At 43.2% G+C, this 20,353-nt stretch overlaps 1 protein-coding gene across 1 annotated transcript in view; it reads left to right on the top strand.

The window, feature by feature from the left end:
* Positions 1 to 20,353, top strand: part of crocc2 (ciliary rootlet coiled-coil, rootletin family member 2) — a 296,277-nt gene that overhangs the window by 204,263 nt on the left and 71,661 nt on the right. Inside the window, exons 29-31 of the mRNA XM_043702904.1 lie at positions 2,902 to 3,022; positions 7,297 to 7,460; positions 8,562 to 9,002. Coding sequence (XP_043558839.1) covers positions 2,902 to 3,022; positions 7,297 to 7,460; positions 8,562 to 9,002 — 726 coding nt within the window. The remainder of the gene's footprint in view (positions 1 to 2,901; positions 3,023 to 7,296; positions 7,461 to 8,561; positions 9,003 to 20,353) is intronic.

Here is a 20,353-nt window from a genome sequence, read left to right as displayed (position 1 = left end):
CTAAATTGCCCGTAGTGTTAGGTAAGGGGTAAATGTAGGGGTATGGGTGGGTTGCGCTTCGGCGGGTCGGTGTGGACTTGTTGGGCCGAATGGCCTGTTTCCACACTGTAAGTAATCTAATCTAATCTAATCATTTGCTTTCCCAAAATGCAGCACCTCACATTTATCTAAATTAAACTCCATCTGCCAGTCCTCAGCCCATTGGCCCATCTGGTCAAGATCCCATTCTAATCTGAGGTCACTTTTTTTTGCTGTCCACTACACCTCCAATTTTGGTGTCATCTGCAAACTTACTAACTATACTTCTTATGCTCGCATCCAAATCATTTATATAAATGATCCAAAGTAGAAGACCCAGCACCGATCCTTGTGACACTCCACTGGTCACAGGCTTCCAGTCTGAAAACAGCCCTCCACCATCACCCTCTGTCTTATACCTTTGAGCCAGTTCTGTATCCAAATGGCTAGTTCTCCCTGTATTCCATGAGATCTAACCTTGCTACCAGTCTCCCATGGGGAACTTTGTCGAATGCCTTACTGAAGTCCATATAGATCACGTTTACCACTCTGCCCTCATCAATCATCTTTGTTGCTTCTGCACCTGATGGTCTGTTCCATAAGCTCTCAAAAAAAAGTGACTGCAGAAATGATGGATGCATTGGTTGTAACCTTCAGTAGTTGCCGAGATTCTGGAGAAGTCCTAGCAGATTAGAAGATGCTAAAAGTTGCACCATTATTCAGAAAAGAAGGATACAGAAAGTAAGAATATATTAAGCTAGCTTAAAATCCACCTTTGGAAAAATACAAGAATCCACTATGAAGGCAGGACTGATTGAAAATTGTAATGCAGTCAAGCACAGGCAGTATGAGTTTATAAATGGTAACTCATCTTTGGCAAATGTATTAGTATTCTGTGAGAATATAGAAAGCTAATAGATAGTGGTTCCAGTGAATGTAGTCCATTTGACTTTCCAAAAGGTATTTGATAAGGTGCCACATAAATATTGAGGGTAAGAGGAGAGATGAACAGCTCATGAAGTGGGGTTCAGTTGATTAACATGAATAGATGATTGCAAAATTCGTCCGAATAAGTGGGCTATTGTCAGGTTAGCAAACTGGAATTATTGGAGTGCCATGGGTATCAGTGCACAACAATATACAATCTATTCTAATAACTTGAATGGGGCCTGACATATAATCAAATATGCAGACAATACAAGGTAAGTCAGAAAGCAGGATGGTGGAAAGATACAAAGAGTCTTCAAAGGCATATTGATAGATTAAGTGAGCACATAGATTCAGCACATGAAGTATGATGGGAGGTTGTCCACTTTGGTGGGAAGAGTATTATTTAAATGGTGAAAGAGAGACTGCAGAATGCTGTAGCACAGAAGGAACTAATTGCCCATTCACTTGAATCACAAAAATGGCTTGTAGATTGCAGCAAGTAATTAGGAAGGCACATGAACTGTGTGAATTAATTGCAAGTGGGATGGAGTATAAAAGTATAGAGATCTGCTCCCAATCTACAGGATATTGATGAAACCACACCTGGAATAGTTAACAGGTTTGGCGTCCTTCATTAAAGAGGGAGAACTGCATTGGAAACAGTTCAGAGAAAGTTCACTTCACTAGTTGCTGGAATGAAGGGTTTGTCTCATGAGGAAATATTGAACAGGGTGGCCCGGTACTGACTGGTGTTCAGAAGGATGAGCGATGAGCTTATTAATAGATATAAAATTGACAGGGGAGAAACTGAGATGATATTTTCTTTCATTTGGGACTGTGGAAACAGGCTGCACAGTTTAAAAATAAAGGTTCTCACATTTAAAATGCAGATGATGAAATATTTCTTTCCTTAAAGGGTCATTAATTTTTCAATTATAAATGGGTCATTGGACATGTGCAAGTCTGAGTTAGACAGCTTTTGATGTGCCAGGGAAATGAGTGCTTTGGGGTCCAGGCAGGAAAATGGAGTTAAGGCCACAATGGGAACAACAATGATCTAATTGAATGGTGAAAAATTAGTTGTCCTGTACCTGCTGCTTTTGCTTCTGATCTCATGAAAGATTCATTTGTTATGGCTTGAAAGAGAAACATGAGACAAGGAAGTGAAGAGGCTGAGGCAAGGGATTTTAGAACTCTGAGCTCAGTCCACAGAAGACAGGCCACAAATGGCGGAGGCCTGAAATCAAGGATGTTCAATTGGCTAGAATTGAATGGGTGCAGATATCTTGGAGGTTTGTGTGATTTGAGAAGATTTCAGGGGTACGGAGGGTCAGGACCATGGAACGATTTGAAAGCAAAAGTGAGAATTTTACAATCAAGATGACTGTGATCCCATTGAAGAACAGGAGTTGGTGTGAGTTAAGACACGGAATTTTGGATGTCCTCAAGTTTACGCTGGTTGGTTGAGGGAGAAATGTTACCCGGGATACCAGGATGAACTCCATGCTCTTCTTTGCAGGGTAACATTGGACTTCTTGTATATCATTGGAAGAGGTGTACTGTAGCTTGCTTTTAATGTCTTAGCAGAAAGCCAAATACATGTAACAACACAGTAACATCCTCACAACTGCACTGGACTGTACACTCAGATTATGTGCTGAACTCCTTTGGTGATGCATTAATCTGCAACCTTCAGATTCTGAGGTAAGAGCCCTATGAATGCAACATAGTTTAGTACCCAATATTAAAAAGGAGTTGTTCCGCACACACAATACCATTCGGATTGGATGAATATAACTCTGAGATTTCCCTGACATAATATTTCAATGATGTTTGTCATGGCAGCTTGCCCACCTTGTGCCAGTGTGTGCAGTCAGTCTCTGCACATCCTATGCCAGCAACACATCCAGACAGGAGGACTCTTTAAAAACTGGTTATTTGCTTCCCCCTTAGGACGAAGCTTGTGTTCAGCTGGCAAACCTGGCACGGAGGCTGGCAGAGGTGGAAACAGACCGTGAGCGGACTAACACACGTGTTCAGCATCTTCAGAAATCCTTCACTGAGGCAGAGGAAGGTCAGTCAAGTGCTCAGCGCAGTGGAGACACTAACTGGTTGGAAGGTGTCAGAACGTATGTTGAACCCGAGTGCATTTTGTGCCCAGAGTTGCTGTGCCAGGCAGTGTCCCTGATCCTTCCCATGCCCCTCTCAGCTGTGCCTTTTGAAGTGTGCCTCACCAAAGGGTAGGTGCTGCTTAAAGGAATGCTGAGAGATTCAGAGGGAAGTCATGGACACCTGTGCCTGGCATGTTAAAGAGATGGTGTGGAATCTGTTCACACAGAGATTCATCTTCAGTAACAGCCTGTAATTCCATCACTAGAAGGAGGGCAATGAGAGCAGCAGCGTCACGTTATTCAATTTCCCTTTGTGTTTTTATTTCCCAAGTAATTGTCACTAAGTGTCTTTGAGACTTGCTGTCAACAACAGTGACCTCATGAAAGCAAAATAGTGCAGATGCTGGAAATCTGAAATAAAAACAGGAAATGCTGGTGAAACACAGCATGTCATTGGTTCTCAGAAATTCTGAAGAAGAACTATATTAGAACTGAAACTTCTATTCACACAGATGCTGCCAGACCTGTGTGTTCCTCCAGCATTCTCTGCTTTTATTTCATATTTCCAGCATCTGCTGTATTTTGCTTTTATTTGCACAGCAGCTCTCTGTGACAAAATGCACTCGGGTTCCAGCATACATTCTATTTGAAGTTTGAACAACTTCTGCTTAGTTTAGGAGCTAGAGTGCATAGACTACCGTACATCAGGAAGGGAGAAAGTTCCCTGGATTTGTTTTTAAGCCAGGAGGCAGTCACACCTCTGGGGGTTAAGTCTTCTGATTGGTTAGTGTTCAGGGAAAGGGAGGTGGGACTCAGAATGGGGCAGGTAAAGAGACACAGAGGACAGGACAGTTGGCCTTGGCAATTGCCCAATAGGTTTGAGGTTCTCTCAACCTGAGAATAACTCTCTCTCATAACATAAGAGTAATAACATATAATAGAATAAATATTCTCTCACAAACTGAAAATAGGGGTGGGGCGATTTACTCATGGCACTATGGTCTAGAAGACCATTCGGGTTGAGGGAGCAACTAGGAATGTTGTAGTCGTGGGAGCCGTAATGGTTTGTCTAGTGAGAGGAATTGATACAGTTCTCCTCTCTGGTGCTGGGATTCTGGATATCTGCTCAGGACTGGCATGGGACCTGCAGTAGGAGTGGGTAAATAAGCTGAAGTGGTCCATGCAGGATTCAACTGCATAGGCAGAACTAGGAAAGGTGTTTTCCAAAGGCCGTTGGAGGAGCTAGACGCTAGATCAAAAAGCAGAACCTGAAAGGTTACAATCTCAAGAATCATGGATCATACCATGCCAAAGAGGCTGTTCGGCCCATCGAGTCTGTACCAACTACTCTAAATCGACACAGTCCCACTTTCCAGTACTTGGTCCACAACCTTAAATGTTAAGACACATCAAGTTGCTTATCAAAGGACTTTTTGAAAGGGTTAAACATCACACTACACCAGGTTATCGTCCAACAGGTTTATTTGGAGGCACCAGCTTTTGGAGCGGTGCTCCTTCATAAGGTGGTTGTGGAGTAGAATCATACGACCCAGATTTTTATAGCAACAGGATTGCAATGTCATGGAATGTAATATTAAACCAATTTGGCTTGAATCTTTCATCTTTTAGAATAATCAAGCTAAAGTAAGCTCAAGAAAGACTCCTGAAGAAGGGCTTATGCCCGAAACGTCGATTCTCCTGCTCCTTGGATGCTGCCTGACCTGCTGCGCTTTTCCAGCAACGCATTTTTAGCTCTGATCTCCAGCATCTGCAGTCCTCACTTTCTCCTCAAGCTAAATAGGTTTAATATTATGTTCAATGACACTGCAATCCTGCTGCTATAAATTCTGTGATGTATGATTCTGCTCCGCAACCACCTGATGAAGGAGCAGCGCTCTGAAAGCTAGTGCCTTCAAATAAACCTGTTGGACTATAACCTGGTGTTGTGTGATTTTTAACTTTGTCCACCCCAGTCCAATACCAGCACCTCCACATCATTTTTAAAGCTTGTGAGTTTGCTCACCTCAACTACCATCCTAGGTAGAGCATTCCACATCCCCACCATTCTCTGGTTGAAAACCCTCTTCCTCAAGTCTCCTCTCCACCTCCTGCCTTTCGCTTTAAAATTATGCATCCCTTTGACTGAGGGAGCGGCTTCTTTCTCCCAAGGCCAACACAAGATTTTGTTTTCATTTCATCCAGCGCAGCACTTCAAATTCTTTACAAGTTTTATTTTTCTTCCTAGAGGATGCTAAATTGTATTTGCAAGGGAAGTAGCACTAAGCAAATGAATGGCCTAAAAAGTTATTGGGCCCAGATAGATGTCAGCCTGGAGTCTGAAGAGCTGGTTAATGAAAACGTAAATACGTTGGTGTTCACTTTGCGGAATTCCCTCAATTCAGGAAAGGTTCTGAAAAGTCACCAATTTAACACCTCAATTTAAGAAGGGAGAAAATGATAAACACTGAAGCTACAGCTAATTAGCTTGTGTGTCTTGGGTAATTGTCAGAATCAAATAATAATTATCTGCCCACCAACACCCTGGAGTTGTTCAGGGAGAGGTGGGCACCGCAGGGAGCGGAGTGTATTATTTCCACCTCCAAGTCTATTTTGATTTAATCCCTGTCCTCCCCTTCACTGTTTGATCACGCAGCATTGCCCTCTGAGAAGGGCACTACTTGTCACTGGCCACATGGGTGTTTTCTTTTCTTCCGGGTGGCGGGAATTGAATAAAGATTTATATACCTTGTGTCCTTCACTGTGTCTCACACCTGCACACACACAACATGGGTGCTGGGGAAAAAATACCGCAGTTAGGCGGGAGTGTGGAGGATGAAAAGAAAAAGAAACCAAGAAGAAAAATAATCAAATAATAATGAGATTATAGCTGCACTCTTATAAAAACCCAAGGCATTCAGAAAGAATTGACATGCTTTCATCAAAGGGAAGTCATGTTTAACCAATTTTAATGGAGCTCTTTGAAGGGAAAACATGCATTGTGGATTAAGCGGATCCTGTTGAAGTAATTTGCTTGGATGTTTAGAAGGTGTAGTGATTGGAACCAGGTGGATCTTATTGACTGTGAGATCCCTGATTGGGGTTACTAACCTGGGCCAGTCAGACAGCCCTGACTGACCAAGATAAAACAAGAGACATCTTTGTGATCACACAGCATTGTCCTTTGATGTGAAGGGCACTGCTTGTCACTGGCCACTCGGGCGTTTCCTTTCTTCGTGGTGGTGGAAATTGAGTAAAGATTCATCCACCTGTTGTCTTTCACTGTGTCTCACACCTGCACACACCCATCATGAGGGCTGGGGGAAAAAAAAACAGGAGATTAGGATCTCCTCAGTTGAGGGCTAAAAGAAAAAAAAAATAAAACAAGAGATTCAGAGAGTCTCCTAACCTCAGGCACAGACACCGAGCTGGCTGGCCATAGTCTGTGTACTGGCACATGTAAATAAAGGGTGATTTGGTGACGGGATACCAGCCTTTGTGTAGTTATTCAGAAAGTTTTTGATGAGGAGTCACAATAAAGTTTACTCTGGAAAATGAAACCTCGTGGTGTAATAGGTTACATACTAGTACGGACAGAAGATTCCTGGCTGCCAGAAAAAGAGAATATGCATAACTGGATCTTTGTCTGATTGGCAGAATGTGCCAAGTGGAGTTCTGCAGGGATTTATGCTGCACCCTCAAGGTTTTACAATTTACGTCAATAACTTAGGTGAGGGGAACAAAGGCACAGCAACTAATGTCAAAGATGATGCCACACTATAGGCAGGAAAGGATGTTGTGAAGAAGACCTGAGGTGAATGAGTGGAGAAAGAATCTGACAGATGAAGTAAAATGTGGGAAAATGTGAAGTTGCTCACTTTTGAAGGAAGAATATAAAAGACTGGAGAATTCTGAGGTGCAGAGAGATTTAGATATTCTGATACCTGGTTCCCAAGAGGTTAGTTTAAAGGGTTAGGGACATGCAGATACAACATTACTGAAGATTAATGGATTGCTATTTTTCATTACAAGAGGAATTGAAGATAAAAGTAAGAATGTTATGTGTCAGCTACACAGGGCATTGGTGATATTACGTCTTGAACACTTGTGCAGTTTTGCTCTCCTTATTTAAAGAGGATGGAGTTGGTTCAAAGAAGGTTTAACTAGAATGATACCTGAAACAAGCATGTTCTCTTAAGTTGTATAGACTGATTTTTAACCTTTTTCTGTTGTTTCAAAGGGAAACGAGGATTAGACGGGCGATTGAGTCAGGCTCAAGCTACACTCATGCTGCAAGAAGAGACGATAAGACGTGGAGAGAGAGAAAGGAAGGCCCTGACTGAACAAGTGGCCAAGTTGGAATGGAGCCTGCAGTCATCTGAGGGCGAGAGGCGAACACATCAGGTAATCGCTCCTGGCAGGACCGTTGGCCGAAATTGGTGACCTGTGGCCAATGCAGATTTTAAGCATCAGGCTAAAAAAATCAGAATTCACATCCAGGGTTATCCCTCCATTTTTCACAAAAGCAGTCAAATTTTTATCACTGTCACTGAAGGTTGTCAATATGGACCAATTAAATATTGACACAACAGTACTGGTGGGGCCACATCTGGAGTAATGTGCACAGTTTTGGTCACCTTGTTTAAGGAGGGATATAAATGTATTAGCAGCAGTTCATAGAAGGTTCACATGATTGATACCTGGGAGGAGAGGGATGTTTAAAGATGAAAGGTTAGATAGGCTGGGTTTGTGTGCATTGGAGTTTAGCATAACAGGAGCTGATCTTATTGAGCATGTAAGGTCCTTAAAGGAGTTGATAGGATGGGTGCTGAAAGAATGCTTCCCTTCATGAGAAAGACCAGAACAAGGGGTTCACAATTTGAAAACAAGAGGTCGTCACTTAAAATGGAGTTGAGGAGAACTTTTGTTTCTCTCTGGGGGTTATGAAACGTTCTTCTGAGAGCAGTGGAGGAAGTGTCATTGAATATTTTCATGGCAGGAAAAGGTAGATTGACAAAGAAGTCTGAGGTCACTGGGGGTCGATGGAAATGTGGAGTTGACATCAGAGTCAGATGAGCCATGATTCTGTTGAATGATAGAGGGCATTGGTGAGGTTACATCTTGAGCACTTGTGTAGTTTGGCTCTACTTATTTAAGGGGGAGGCTAAGTGTATCCGAGGTAATTTAAAGCAGGTTTTACCTGACTGATACCTGGAATGAATGTGTTCACTCCTAATAGCCTACTTGTGCGTAACAGTTTGTCAGTTCATTGGTTCTGTTGATTCAAGCACATCGATAGATATGAAGACTCAAATAAAAAGCCAGATTCTCTGCTTTTAGGAGAGAGAGAAGGAGATGACATTTCAATGGGGAGCTTGAAGATGCCTTTTTCTGCACACAATTATGGTAATGACAATGCTGGTGTTTGAAGTGAAGTTGGCCCATTTGGGGTGTTAATGTCATTTCCAGCAGCCTTTGAGTTCTTTTAATATTTGTTAATTTTAGGAGAAGATCAACAAAATGAAGGCAAATGAGGCCAAGCTGGAGGCTGACAAGCGTAAACTGAAAGACCAGCTGGAAGTGTCTGAGAATCGGATTACCAAGTTGGAGCTCTCACGGCGCTCCTTAGAGGGGGAATTGCAGAGAGTGCAGCTGACACTGAACGACCGAGAAACAGAGGTCCACGTCGTTCAGGATCGGATCGAGATGCTCCAGCGGCAAGTGGCTGATAGTGAGACAAAGGCCACCTCCCTCCAGCTCACCCTAGACCGACTGTCGTTGACCCTGGCCAAGTCCGAGGAGGGTGAGAACCACCTGAAGGACAAGGTGCAGAGTCTGTCGCTGTCTCTCTCAGACACGACCGCCAACGCAGTGGTGCTACAGGAGCAGATTTCTAAACTTCAGAAAGCTCTAACCTCCAGTGAACAGGATCGACGGGTACTTCAGGTAAAGATTAATCCACCCGCTCTGTAAAGTGTGAGGTTATAACTTGGTTGTAATCTCTCTCAGCATCCTAAAATTCCACTTTTTGTTGTTTCTGGACATGATCATTCCAATACTGTCCTGGCTGGCCAATCATCTATTGGTCCTCACCCTGAAAGTGTACCTCATTGCTGCCTGTATCCAGACTTGTGTTAGTCCCGTTCAGTTATTGTCTCTGTCAGTGCTGACCCATATAGGCTCCCAGTCCAGCTATGCCTCCATTTCAAAATTGTTGTACTAGTGTTCCATTTCCTCCCCATTTCCAAAGCCAGTTCCAGGTACTACACCTCTGCAAGAACTCTGCATTCTTTCAATTCTGGACTGTGAGGAGTTCCCAACTTTAATCACTTCATGCAGGTGTAGCTGTAGGGAGAAACTGAATAGGCTGGTGTTTTTGTTCCCTGCAGCTTCGGAAGCTAAGGGGGTGACCTTATGGAGGTTTGTAAAACCACATGGAGCATGGACAGAGTGAATAGACAAGGTCTTTGTCCCAGGGTCGGGGAATCCAAAACTAGAGAGCATAGGTTTAAGGTGAGAGTGAAAAGGTTTAAAAGGGACCTGTTGGGCAACTTTTTCAAACAGAGGGTGGCGTGTGTATGGAATGAGCTGCCAAAGGAGCTGGCAGAGGCTGGTACAATTACAATATTTAATTGGCATCTGGATGGGTATGTGAATAGGAAGGGTTTAGAGGGATATCGGAGTTGAAAAGTGTGGTACTGGAAAAGCGCAGCAGGACAGGCAGCATCCGAGGAGCAGGGGAATCGACGTTTAGGGCATAAGCCCTTCTTCAGGCCCTTCTTATGCCCAAAACGTCAATTCTCCTGCTCCTCGGATGCTGCCTGTCCTGCTGCGCTTTTCCAGCACCACACTTTTCAACTCTAGTCTCCAGCATCTGCAATCCTCACTTTCTCTTAGAGGGATATCGGCCAAGTGCTGGCAAATGGGACTAGATCAGTTAAGGAGATCTGGTCGGCATGGATGGGTTGGACCAAAGGGTTTGTTCCCTTGCTCTATGTCTCGATAACTCCATGAATGGATCTTTAGCTACTTAGGTTGAAAAGTATGGAATTCCATCCCTAAATGTTTAAACTCTTTCCGTTTTTTAAGACAGCTTTTATATTCTTCTGAGCATGTTTGATCATCTCTTCTGAAATGTATTGATGTGGCTCAGTGTCAAATATTGTCTGACAGTGCTTCTCTGGAGTTCCTTTCTACGTAGGAAGGTTAGGCCAATCTTTTTGCTATATCTTCAAGTTGTTGTTATAGGCCGTTGAGCACTGAAAATACCACTTCTCAGTGATCGATCTGTAACCAACACTCACAATCAGAAAGTATGCTTTCCACACAAGCTGGTGTCCAGTTGGAATAAAAGCAACAATGATTGATTTCAGGAAGTATCTGATTGACAATGGAAACAAAAACAACTGGAATTTAATCAGTAGGTCAGACAGCATCAGTATAAGAACTGAACTCAATCAGTCCACATTTTGGGTGCAAGACCCAAAGGTATTTAAGGCAACATGGTGGCTCAGTGATTAGTGCTGCTGCCTCATAGCAGGAGGGGCCTGGGTTAGATTCCAGTCTTGGGTGACTGTCTGTGTAGAGTTTGCATGTTCTCGCTGTGTCTGTGTGGATTTCCTCCAGGTGCTCCGGTTTCCTTCCACAGTCCAAACATGTACACATTTGGTGGATTGGCCATGCTAAATTGCCTAGTAGTGTCCAGGGATGTGCAGGTGGGTCTGGGTTGGGATGCTCTTTGGAGCGTTAGTTTGGATCCGATGGGCGGAATGGCCTGCTTTCACACTGTACGCTTTTATATAATTCTAAGACTCTTCTCAGGGAAATTAGGAGATTTAAAGTCATGGGAATATACAGTGTCCTCATTAGGGTAATAGGGTCTGGGCTGGGATCACTGTCATTTCCTGAAAACACCAGTCCAGGATAAAGGTGGCAATGTTTGTTTATCTTTGAGAACCAGTGGATATTTGTACAAATCTTTTGCATTGATCAGGTGAATAGGGTAGAGTCTGCAAATGTCCAATGACCTTTTAAAACCACTTTCAAGATGTTTGCATGTTCTCTAGGTTATACTATTGAGAAGTACTGTTAAAGAATCAAGGAATTAAATTTGATATGAACAATGTTCTGTTTGATCAAACAATACAATCTCTCCTGTTAATTCACTGGGTTCTTTAATAAGCTGAAATGGATAATAACTAAATGGAACTACACGACTGGAGATATACTGTCTGCTTGCCCCATTAATAGTGAATGCTTTTTCAGAATAAGGAAAATGCTTGATTTAAAATTTTCAAAGGAGCCAAGAGATCTTTTGAAATCTACATCTAATATGGATAATAACACTCATTCGGAATAATGCTCATTTTGTGTGAGATGGGCTCTGTTCTTTTGTTAATTTGTTCTTGGGATGTGAGCATCACTGGCAAAGTCAACAGTTCTTGCCCCATCTCAAAATGCCATTCAGAAAGCGGTGGTAGTGATCTATTTTTCTCAACCATTGCAGCCCATCTTGGTATATCAACTGTGCTGTTTGGACTTTGACACAATTACAGTAAGGGAACAATTACTTTGTTCCACAAAAGGAAATTAATTGCCTGAATGGAATTTGCAAATGATGATATTTCCTTGAGTCTGCTATTATTGTCCTTCAAAGTGATCGAGGTCATAAGTTTGAAAGGTATTGGAAAAACATCCAAAAGTATTCAACCCTTGACCAGTACTCAGATTTGATGTGCACCAAAGACAATTTGTATGGATGCAATTTTGACTGTATAATACAGCCTTCAACCAAACTGTCTCTCTCTCTCTCTCTCACTCTCTCTCTCTTCCTCTCTTCTTCTTTGTCTCTTTCTCTTTTCTGTCTGTCTCTCTCTCTGTCATCTCCTTCCATCTCTTTCTTGCTCTTTTCCTTCCTTTCTCTTTTTTTCTCTCCTTCTTCATTTCTCTGTCATCTTAGTAGTTTGTCCTAACAGTGTTCTGACTCTCAGGAGACCTGCTGCTGATATATAAAATGCCCAGGGCAAAAATTCCATGTGTTTCATAGAAACGTCCCATGGCTCAACACAAGGTTGAGTCTTCCTGTCCAATAATTCAACCACACACTTGCTTTCCTTGAAATTGTACTTACCTTTCTCTTTGGGTTTGATTTTGTCATAGGCACCTCAGTTGTGTTACACCTATGAAGTTCATGAGACGGTTTACTATTTTCAGACTGGATCCTTAAGATCGAATAAAAGGGATCATGTGATCTTTGAAGTCTGCATGAATGAGGTTTTAATGAGAGGGGCTGTTAAAAATCAAAGGAAAACACATATGTTTGCTAAGAAGAAAGTATAAATTATTCACCTTAGGAGATAAAGGCAGGAGCATCTGTGTTTAGTGATCAGACAACCAGTCTTCAAAGTCCAAGGAAGATGCTGAGAATGTTAAGTTGTAAACAATAATTCTCTAAAGCGCCCATTCATTTTCAAGATAAAAAAGAGTTAGTGTCTGAAGTCGAGGTAATCAGTACTTATACCTTGGTACAAGGCTCACAACTGTCATGGAGATGGTTAAAAATCACACAACACCAGGTTATAGTCCAACAGGTTTAATTGGAAGCACACTAGCTTTCGGAGCGATGGTCCTTCATCAGGTACACCCCAGTCCAACACCGGCATCTCCAAGTCATGAGATGGAATTTGAAAGTGGAAGGATATCTAAGATTTTCCTGACTCTCTCAGACAAGGTTAGTCTGCCAGGGTCCTGATGAGGGACAACAAATGGAGACCAAAGGTCTCTGTGACTAAGGGCACAGAAATACAGCTCTCAGTTCACACCCAGAATGGAAAGTCCAAATTTGTGAGGAGTTGAAGTGAGGTTGGAAAGTTTGAGCTCGAAGAAGAATAAAAGAAGAATTGCCATGGAGAGAAAAAAAAAGTTATCTCGCTGTGAAAGACTTTTCAAAAAGGGCAAGATGATGGCTGAATGGTGATGTCTCTGGGAGAAAGTGAGAACTGCAGATGCTGGAGATCAGAGCTGAAAATGTGTCGCTGGAAAAGCACAGCAGGTCAGGCAGCATCCAGGGAGCAGGAGAATCGACCCCTGAAGAAGCCCCTGATGAAGGGCCCATGCCCGAAACGTCGATTCTCCTGCTCCTTGGATGCTGCCTGACCTGGTGATATCTCTGGACTGTTAATCCAGAGACCCAGGTCATGTTCTGGTTTTGAATCCTGCCATGACAGATGGTGGAATTTGAAATCAGTGGAAAAATAAATCTGGAATTAATAGTCTAATGATGACCATGAATCTACTGGTGATTGTCAGAAAAAACCCATTGGTTTAGGAATGAGATCTACCATCCTTACCAGGTCTGGCCTACATGACTCTCAACTGGGCAATTAGGGATGGGCAATAAATGCTGACCTAGACAGTGACGTCCTATGGACCATAAAATAGTGGAAAGGACGTAGGACAACAAATTTTCAGGAAAATTCTAGGGATGCCAACATTATAATGGGGAATTATAGTTATAATGGGGACTTTGATTACCCAAATATAGACTGATATACTAGTAGTGTAAGGGATATTGAGGGTCAAATGTTTCTGGATTGTATCCAGAGGTTTATGTCCAGTCCAACAATAAGGATTCCCTTTTGAAGCTGGTTCTGGAACTGAAGTGAGTCAAATGGGTAAACTATCAGTGAGGGAACATTTGGAAAACAGTACTCATTAGATGATAATGTCCAGGATGATCATGGAAAATGATGAGGATCAATCCAGAGTAAGAAAAATCAATTGGGGTCATGCTGACATCAGTGGGCAAGGATTTAGCTCGGCACAATTGAAAGAAAAGAGAGGAAAAGCAAACCCGCCTTTTAAAAAGGAGATTGTCTGTCTGGATATAATTGGGGTTCATTGGCTCAAATTGGAAAGATAAGACAAAGAAATCCAGAACTGCCTGGAAGACAAAAGAGATAGAAATTAAGATAAAGAAGAAAGCTCCTTATGATGGGTGTCAGGTAGAAAATACATTTGAAAATAAGGAGAACATAAGAACTAGGAGCAGGAGTAGGCCACCTTGCCTTCAAGCCCACTCCACCATTCAGTATGACCATGGCTGATCTTTTCGTGGACTCAGCTCTACCATAACCCTTAATTCCTTTACTGTCATAGGGTCATAGAGATGTACAGCATGGAAACAGACCCTTCGGTACAACTTGTCCACGCTGACCAGATATCCCAACCCAATCTAGTCCCACCTGCCAGCACCCGGCCCATATCCCTCCAAACCCTTCCTATTCATATACCCATCCAAATGCCTTTTAAATGTTGCAACCATACCAGCCTCCACCACTTCCTCTGGCAGCTCATTCCATACACGTACCACCCTCTGAGTGAAAACGTTGCCCCTTAGGTCTCTTTTATATCTTTCCCCTCTCACCCTAAACCTATGCCCTCTAGTTCTCGACTCCCCCCACCCCAGGGAAAAGACTTTGTCTATTTATCCTATCCATGCCCCTCATGATTTTATAAACCTCTATAAGGTCATCCCTCAGCCTCCGATGTTCCAGGGAAAACAGCCCCAGCCTATTCAACCTCTCCCTATAGCTCAAATCCTCCAACCCTGGCAACAACCAGAATTGCATGCAATATTCCAACAGTGGCCTAACCAATGTCCTGTACAGCCACAACATGACCACTCAACTCCTGTACTCAGTATTCTAACCAATAAAGGAAAGCATACCAAACGCCTTCTTCACTATCCTATCTACCTGCAACCTCACTTTCAAGGAGCTATGAACCTGCACTCCAAGGTCTCTTTGTTCAGCTACACTCCCCAGGACCTCACCATGAAGTGTATAAGCGGTTTCAGAGAGGAAATGAGTAGGCAAAGAGAAGCAAAGAGGAATCAGGAGAGAGGACTGGTGGCTAGCATAAAGCATTGTCCAAAGTCTTCTACAGGCTTATAAATCATAAAGTGGTAAAAGGAAGAGTCAGGCCAATTAAAGCCCAGAAAGGGGATTTATACAAGAAGGCAGTGGGTATGGCTGAGGTGCTAAATGAATACTTTGCATCTGTCTTTAACAAACAAGGAGATGCTGCCCAAACTATGGTGACAGAGGAGGAAACTCTTTCTCTTGAAGTGTTCAAGATTAATCAGGAAGAGATGTTGGATAGACTGTTCATGCTTAAAGTTGACAGGTCACTAGTTCTAGATGAGAAACATCGGAGGATACTGAAGGAAGGAAGAGGAGAGATTGCAGGGGTCACTGGCTACAATCTTTAGTCTTCCCCTCAGAATTTTGGAAAATTGCAATCATCATATCCTTGTTCAAGAAATGGTGGCACAGCGGTTAGCACTGCTGCCTCACAGCGCCAGAGACCTGGGATCAACTCCCACCTCGGGCAACTGTCTGTGTGGAGTTTGCACGTTCTCCCAGTGTCTGCGTGGGTTTCCTCCGGGTGCTCCGGTTTCCTCCCACAGTCCAAAGATGTGCAGGTCAGGTGAATTGGCCATGTTAAATTGCCCATAGTGTTAGGTGAAGGAGTAAATGTAGGGGAATGGGTCTGGGTGGGTTGCTGTTCGGAGGGTCGGTGTGGATTTGTTGGGCCGAAGGGCCTGTTTCCATTCTGCAGGGAATCTAACCTAATCTAATCAAAGATTGTCAGGGTAATTCCAGCAGTTACAGACCTGTCAGTCTAACTTCAGTGGAGGGGAGCCTTGTAAACTTAATTCAGGATGGAATTAGTAGCAACATGGAAAAAGGTGGATTTAGCAGGAGGAGTCACTGTGGATTTCTAACAACAAAATTGTATTTAACGAACTTGCTGGAGTTTTTCAAAGAGGTAACAGGTGCAGTGAGGGTCATGTTGTTTATGTGGTCTACTTGTGGATCCCCAAAAGAGTCAAATGATGTTGATTATTGGTTTTTAGGGAGGAAACTGCCATCCGTACGTGGTCTGGCCTACACGTGACTCCAGACCAATACCAATGTGGTTAACTCTTAACTATCCTCTGGACAATTAGAGATGAGCAGTAGATGCTGGCGTAGCCAGTGATGCCCTTATCCCGTCAATGAATATTAAAATAAAATATGATGCCAGATTTGGAAGAATTGTAAATTATGAGGAGGGTAGTGTAGAACTCCAGCAGGACATTGGCAAGTTGGTGGAATGGGCATATAGGTGACATAGAACATAGAACATAGAATGTAACAGCACAGTACAGGCCATTTGGCCCTCGATGTTGCACTGACCTGTGAAAATAATCTGATGCCCATCTAAAGTACACTGTTCTATTATTATCTATATGTATGTCCAATGTCCATTTAAATGCCCTTACCGTCGGCAAGTCTATTACTGTTGCAGGCAGGCCATTCCATGCCCCTGCTACTCTCTAAGGAAAGAAACTCCCCTGATATCTGTCCTAAATTTATCACCCCTCAATTTAAAGCTATGTCCCCTCGTGTTAGCCTTCACCATCTGAGGAAAAAGGCTCTCACTGTCCACCCTATCTAACCCTCTGATTATCTTATACGCCTCGATTAAGTCACCTCTCAACCTTCTTGTCTCCAACAAAAACAGCCTCAGTTCCCTCAGCCTTTCCTCGTTAGACCTTCCTTCCATACCAGGCAACATCCTAGTAAATCTCCTCTGAACCCTTTCCAAAGCTTCCACATTCTTCCTATAATGCGGTGACCAGAACAGCACGCAATACTCCAGGTGCAGCCTTACCAGTGTCTTGTAAAGCTGAAGCACAACTTCGTGGCTCCGAAACTCAATCCCCCTATCAATAAACACAAACACATCATATGCCTTCTTAACAACCCTATCAACCTGGGTGGCAACTTTCAGGATTTATGCACCACGATACTGAAATCTCTCTGATCATCAACACTACCAAGAATTTTACCATTAGCCCAGTACTCTGCATTCCTGTTCCATCTCCCGATGTGAACTACCTCACACTTTTCTGCATTAAACTCAATTTGCCACTTCTCAGCCCAGCTCTGCATCTTATATATGTCCCTCTGTAACCCACAACATCCTTTAGCACTATCTACAACTTTGCCTACCTTCGTGTCATCTGCAAATGTACTAACCCATCCTTCTACCCCACATCCAGATCATTTATAAAAATGACAATCAGGAGTGGCTCCAAAACAGATCCTTGCAGCACACCACTGGTAACTGAGCTCCAAGTTGAACATTTCCCGTCAACCAACACCCTCTGACTTCTTTCAGCTAGCCAATTTCTGATCCAAACTGCGAAATCACCTTCCCAAAACTCTGTACTTTGTGCAATAGCCTATCATGTGGAACCTTATCAAATGCCTTACTGAAGTCCATATACACCACATCAACCGCTTTACCTTCACCCACTTGTTTTGTCACCTTCTCGAAGAACTCAATAACATTAGTGAGGCATGACCTACCCTTCACAAAATGTGTTGACTATCCCTACGCAAACTATTCCTTTCCAGATGATTATAAATTCTATGTCTTATAACCTCATCCAACACCTTACCCACAACCGAAGCAAGGTTCACTGGCCAATAATTACCAGGGTTGTCCCCACTCCCCTTTTTAAACAAGGGAACATTTGCTATCCTCCAGTCTTCTGGCATTACTCCTGTCAACAATGATGACATAACGATCGAAGGCAAAGGCTCTGCAATTTCCCCCCTGGCTTCCCAGAGAATTCGAGGATAAATCCCATCCGGCCAGGGGACTTAACTATTTTCAGATCTTCCAAAATTGCTAAAACCTCTTTGTCAACCTCAATCCCATCTAATCTAGTAGCCTGTATCCCCTTATTCTCACTTACATTGCCCTTTTCTAATGTGAATATTGACGAAAAGTATTCAGTAAGCGCTTCCCCTATGTCCTCAGATTCCACACACAACTTTCCACTACTATCTTTGACTGGCCCTAATCTTACTCTAGTCATTCTTTTATTCCTGATATATCTGTAGAAGGCCTTAGGGTTTTCCTTGATCCTATCCACCAACAACTTCTCATATCCCCTCCTGGCTCTTCTTAGCCCTCTCTTTAGATCTTTTCTGGCTAACTTATATCTCTCAAATCACCTAACTGAGTCTTCACGCCTCACCCTCACATAAGCCTTCTTCTTCCACTTGACAAGAGCTTCAACTTCTTTAGTAAACCATGGCTCCCTCTCTCAACAACTACCTCCCTGCCTGCTAGGTATATGCTTATCAAGGAACCACAGTAGCCGTCCTTGAGTAAGCTCCACATTTCAAGTGTGTCCATCCTCTGCAGTTTCCTTCCCCATTCTATGCATCCTAATTCTTGCCTAATCGCATCATACTTGCCTTTCCCCCAGTTATAAGTCTTTCCCTGTGGTATATACCTATCCCTGCCCATTGCTATTGTAAAAATAACCGAATTGTGGTCACTATAGCCAAAGTGCTCACTTACTACAAGTCTAATACCTGGCTGGGTTCATTCCCTAGTACCAAATCCAATATGGCATCTCCCTTTGTTGGCCTGTCTACATTCTGTGTCAGAAAACATTGAATAAAAACTGACCCATCTAAACCACTTGAACTATAATATTCCCTGTCAATATTGGAGAAGCTAAAGTCCCCCATAACAACTACCCTGTTATTCTCGCTCCTATCGAGAATCATCATTGCTATCCTTTCCTCTACATCCCTGGAACAATTCACAGGCCTATAGAAAACTCCCACCAGGGTGACCTCTCCTTTCCTCTTTCTAACCTCAGCCCAAACTACCTCAGTGGATGAGTCCTCAAATGTTATCTCAGCTGCTGAAATACTACCCTTGATTAACAATGCCACATCTTACCCCCCCCACTTTACCATCATTTCTGTTCTTGCTGAAACATCTAAATCCCAGAATCTGCAACAATCATTCCTGTCCCTCCTCCCGCCATGTCTCTGAAATGGCCACAATGTTGAAATCCCAGAGACCAACCCATGCTGTAGGTTCACCCACCTTATTCTGGATGCTACTGGCAATGAAGTATATTTCAAATCAACATCCTGATTAGCGGTGTCCTCTTGTGACCTTGTAAACCTATCCCTGATCTCGTACCCTCAACCTCCTGTACACTGGAACTACAATTCGGGTTCCCAGCACCCTGCTGCATTAGTTTAAACACCACCCCCCCACCCCCAAAGAGCATGAACAAAATTCCCCCCCAGGATATTGGCACCCCTCTGGTTCAGGTGAAGACCATCCTGTTTGTAGAGGACAGATGAGACTCAATGCATTGATGTATGATGTGATATGTTTTGATAGGAAGAACACTGAAAGACAATATAAAATATGGGATACAACTCTAAGGGGGTTGCAGGAACAGAGGGGCTTGTGTGTATATGTACACAGATTGTTGTAGGTGATAAGACAGGTGGAGAGAGCAGTAAGTAAAGAGTACCGTGTCCTCAGATTTATTAACAGGGGCATAGAGTACGAGAGTATGTTGGGCTTGTGCAAGGTATTTGTTAGAACTCATCTGGAGAAGGGAGAACTCATGTGGCTTCAAGTGGATAAGGCCTGGGAAATGAATATTCAAGGATACACGTGTTATCGTAAGGACAGACTGACGGGCAGAGGGGGTGGGGTGGCCTTGTTGGTAAGGGACGATATTCAGTCCCTTGCGCGGGGTACCTAGAGTCCGGAGATGTAGAGTCACTGTGGATAGAGCTTCGAAATACTAAGGGTAAAAAGACCCTCTTGGGAGTCATCTACAGGCCCCCAAACAGTAGTCTGGATGTCGGATGTAAGTTAAATCAGGAGCTGAAATTGGCCTGTCGCAAAGATGTTACTACAGTTGTTATGGGGGATTTTAACATCAGGTAGACTGGGAGAATCAGGATGGTATTGGGCCACAAGAAAGAGACTTTGTGGAGTGCCTCAGAGATGGATTCTTAGAGCAGCTGGTGCTGGAGCCAACCAGGGAGAAGGCAATTCTGGATCTGGTATTGTGTAACAAACCAGAATTGGTCAGAGACCTCGAAGTGAAGGAGCCATTAGGAAGTAGCGACCATAATACAATAAGCTTCAATCTGCAATTTAAGAGGGAGAGGGTACTGTCGGAAGTGACAGTACTTCTGTTGAATAAAGGGAATTATGGAGCTATGAGGGAGGAGCTGGCCAAAGTTCAATGGTGCAATACCTTAGCAGGGATGACCGTGGAGGAACAATGGCGGATATTTCTGGGTATAATGCAGAAGATGCAGGATCAGTTCATTCCTAAAAGGAAGAAAGATCCCAGGAGGAGGCATGGGCGGCCGTGGCTGACAAGGGAAGTAAAGAAACATATA

The sequence above is a fragment of the Chiloscyllium plagiosum genome, chromosome 13 (genome assembly GCF_004010195.1).
Source record: "Chiloscyllium plagiosum isolate BGI_BamShark_2017 chromosome 13, ASM401019v2, whole genome shotgun sequence".
Lineage (NCBI taxonomy): Eukaryota > Metazoa > Chordata > Chondrichthyes > Orectolobiformes > Hemiscylliidae > Chiloscyllium > Chiloscyllium plagiosum.
This window is presented reverse-complemented; position numbering and strand designations above follow the sequence as displayed.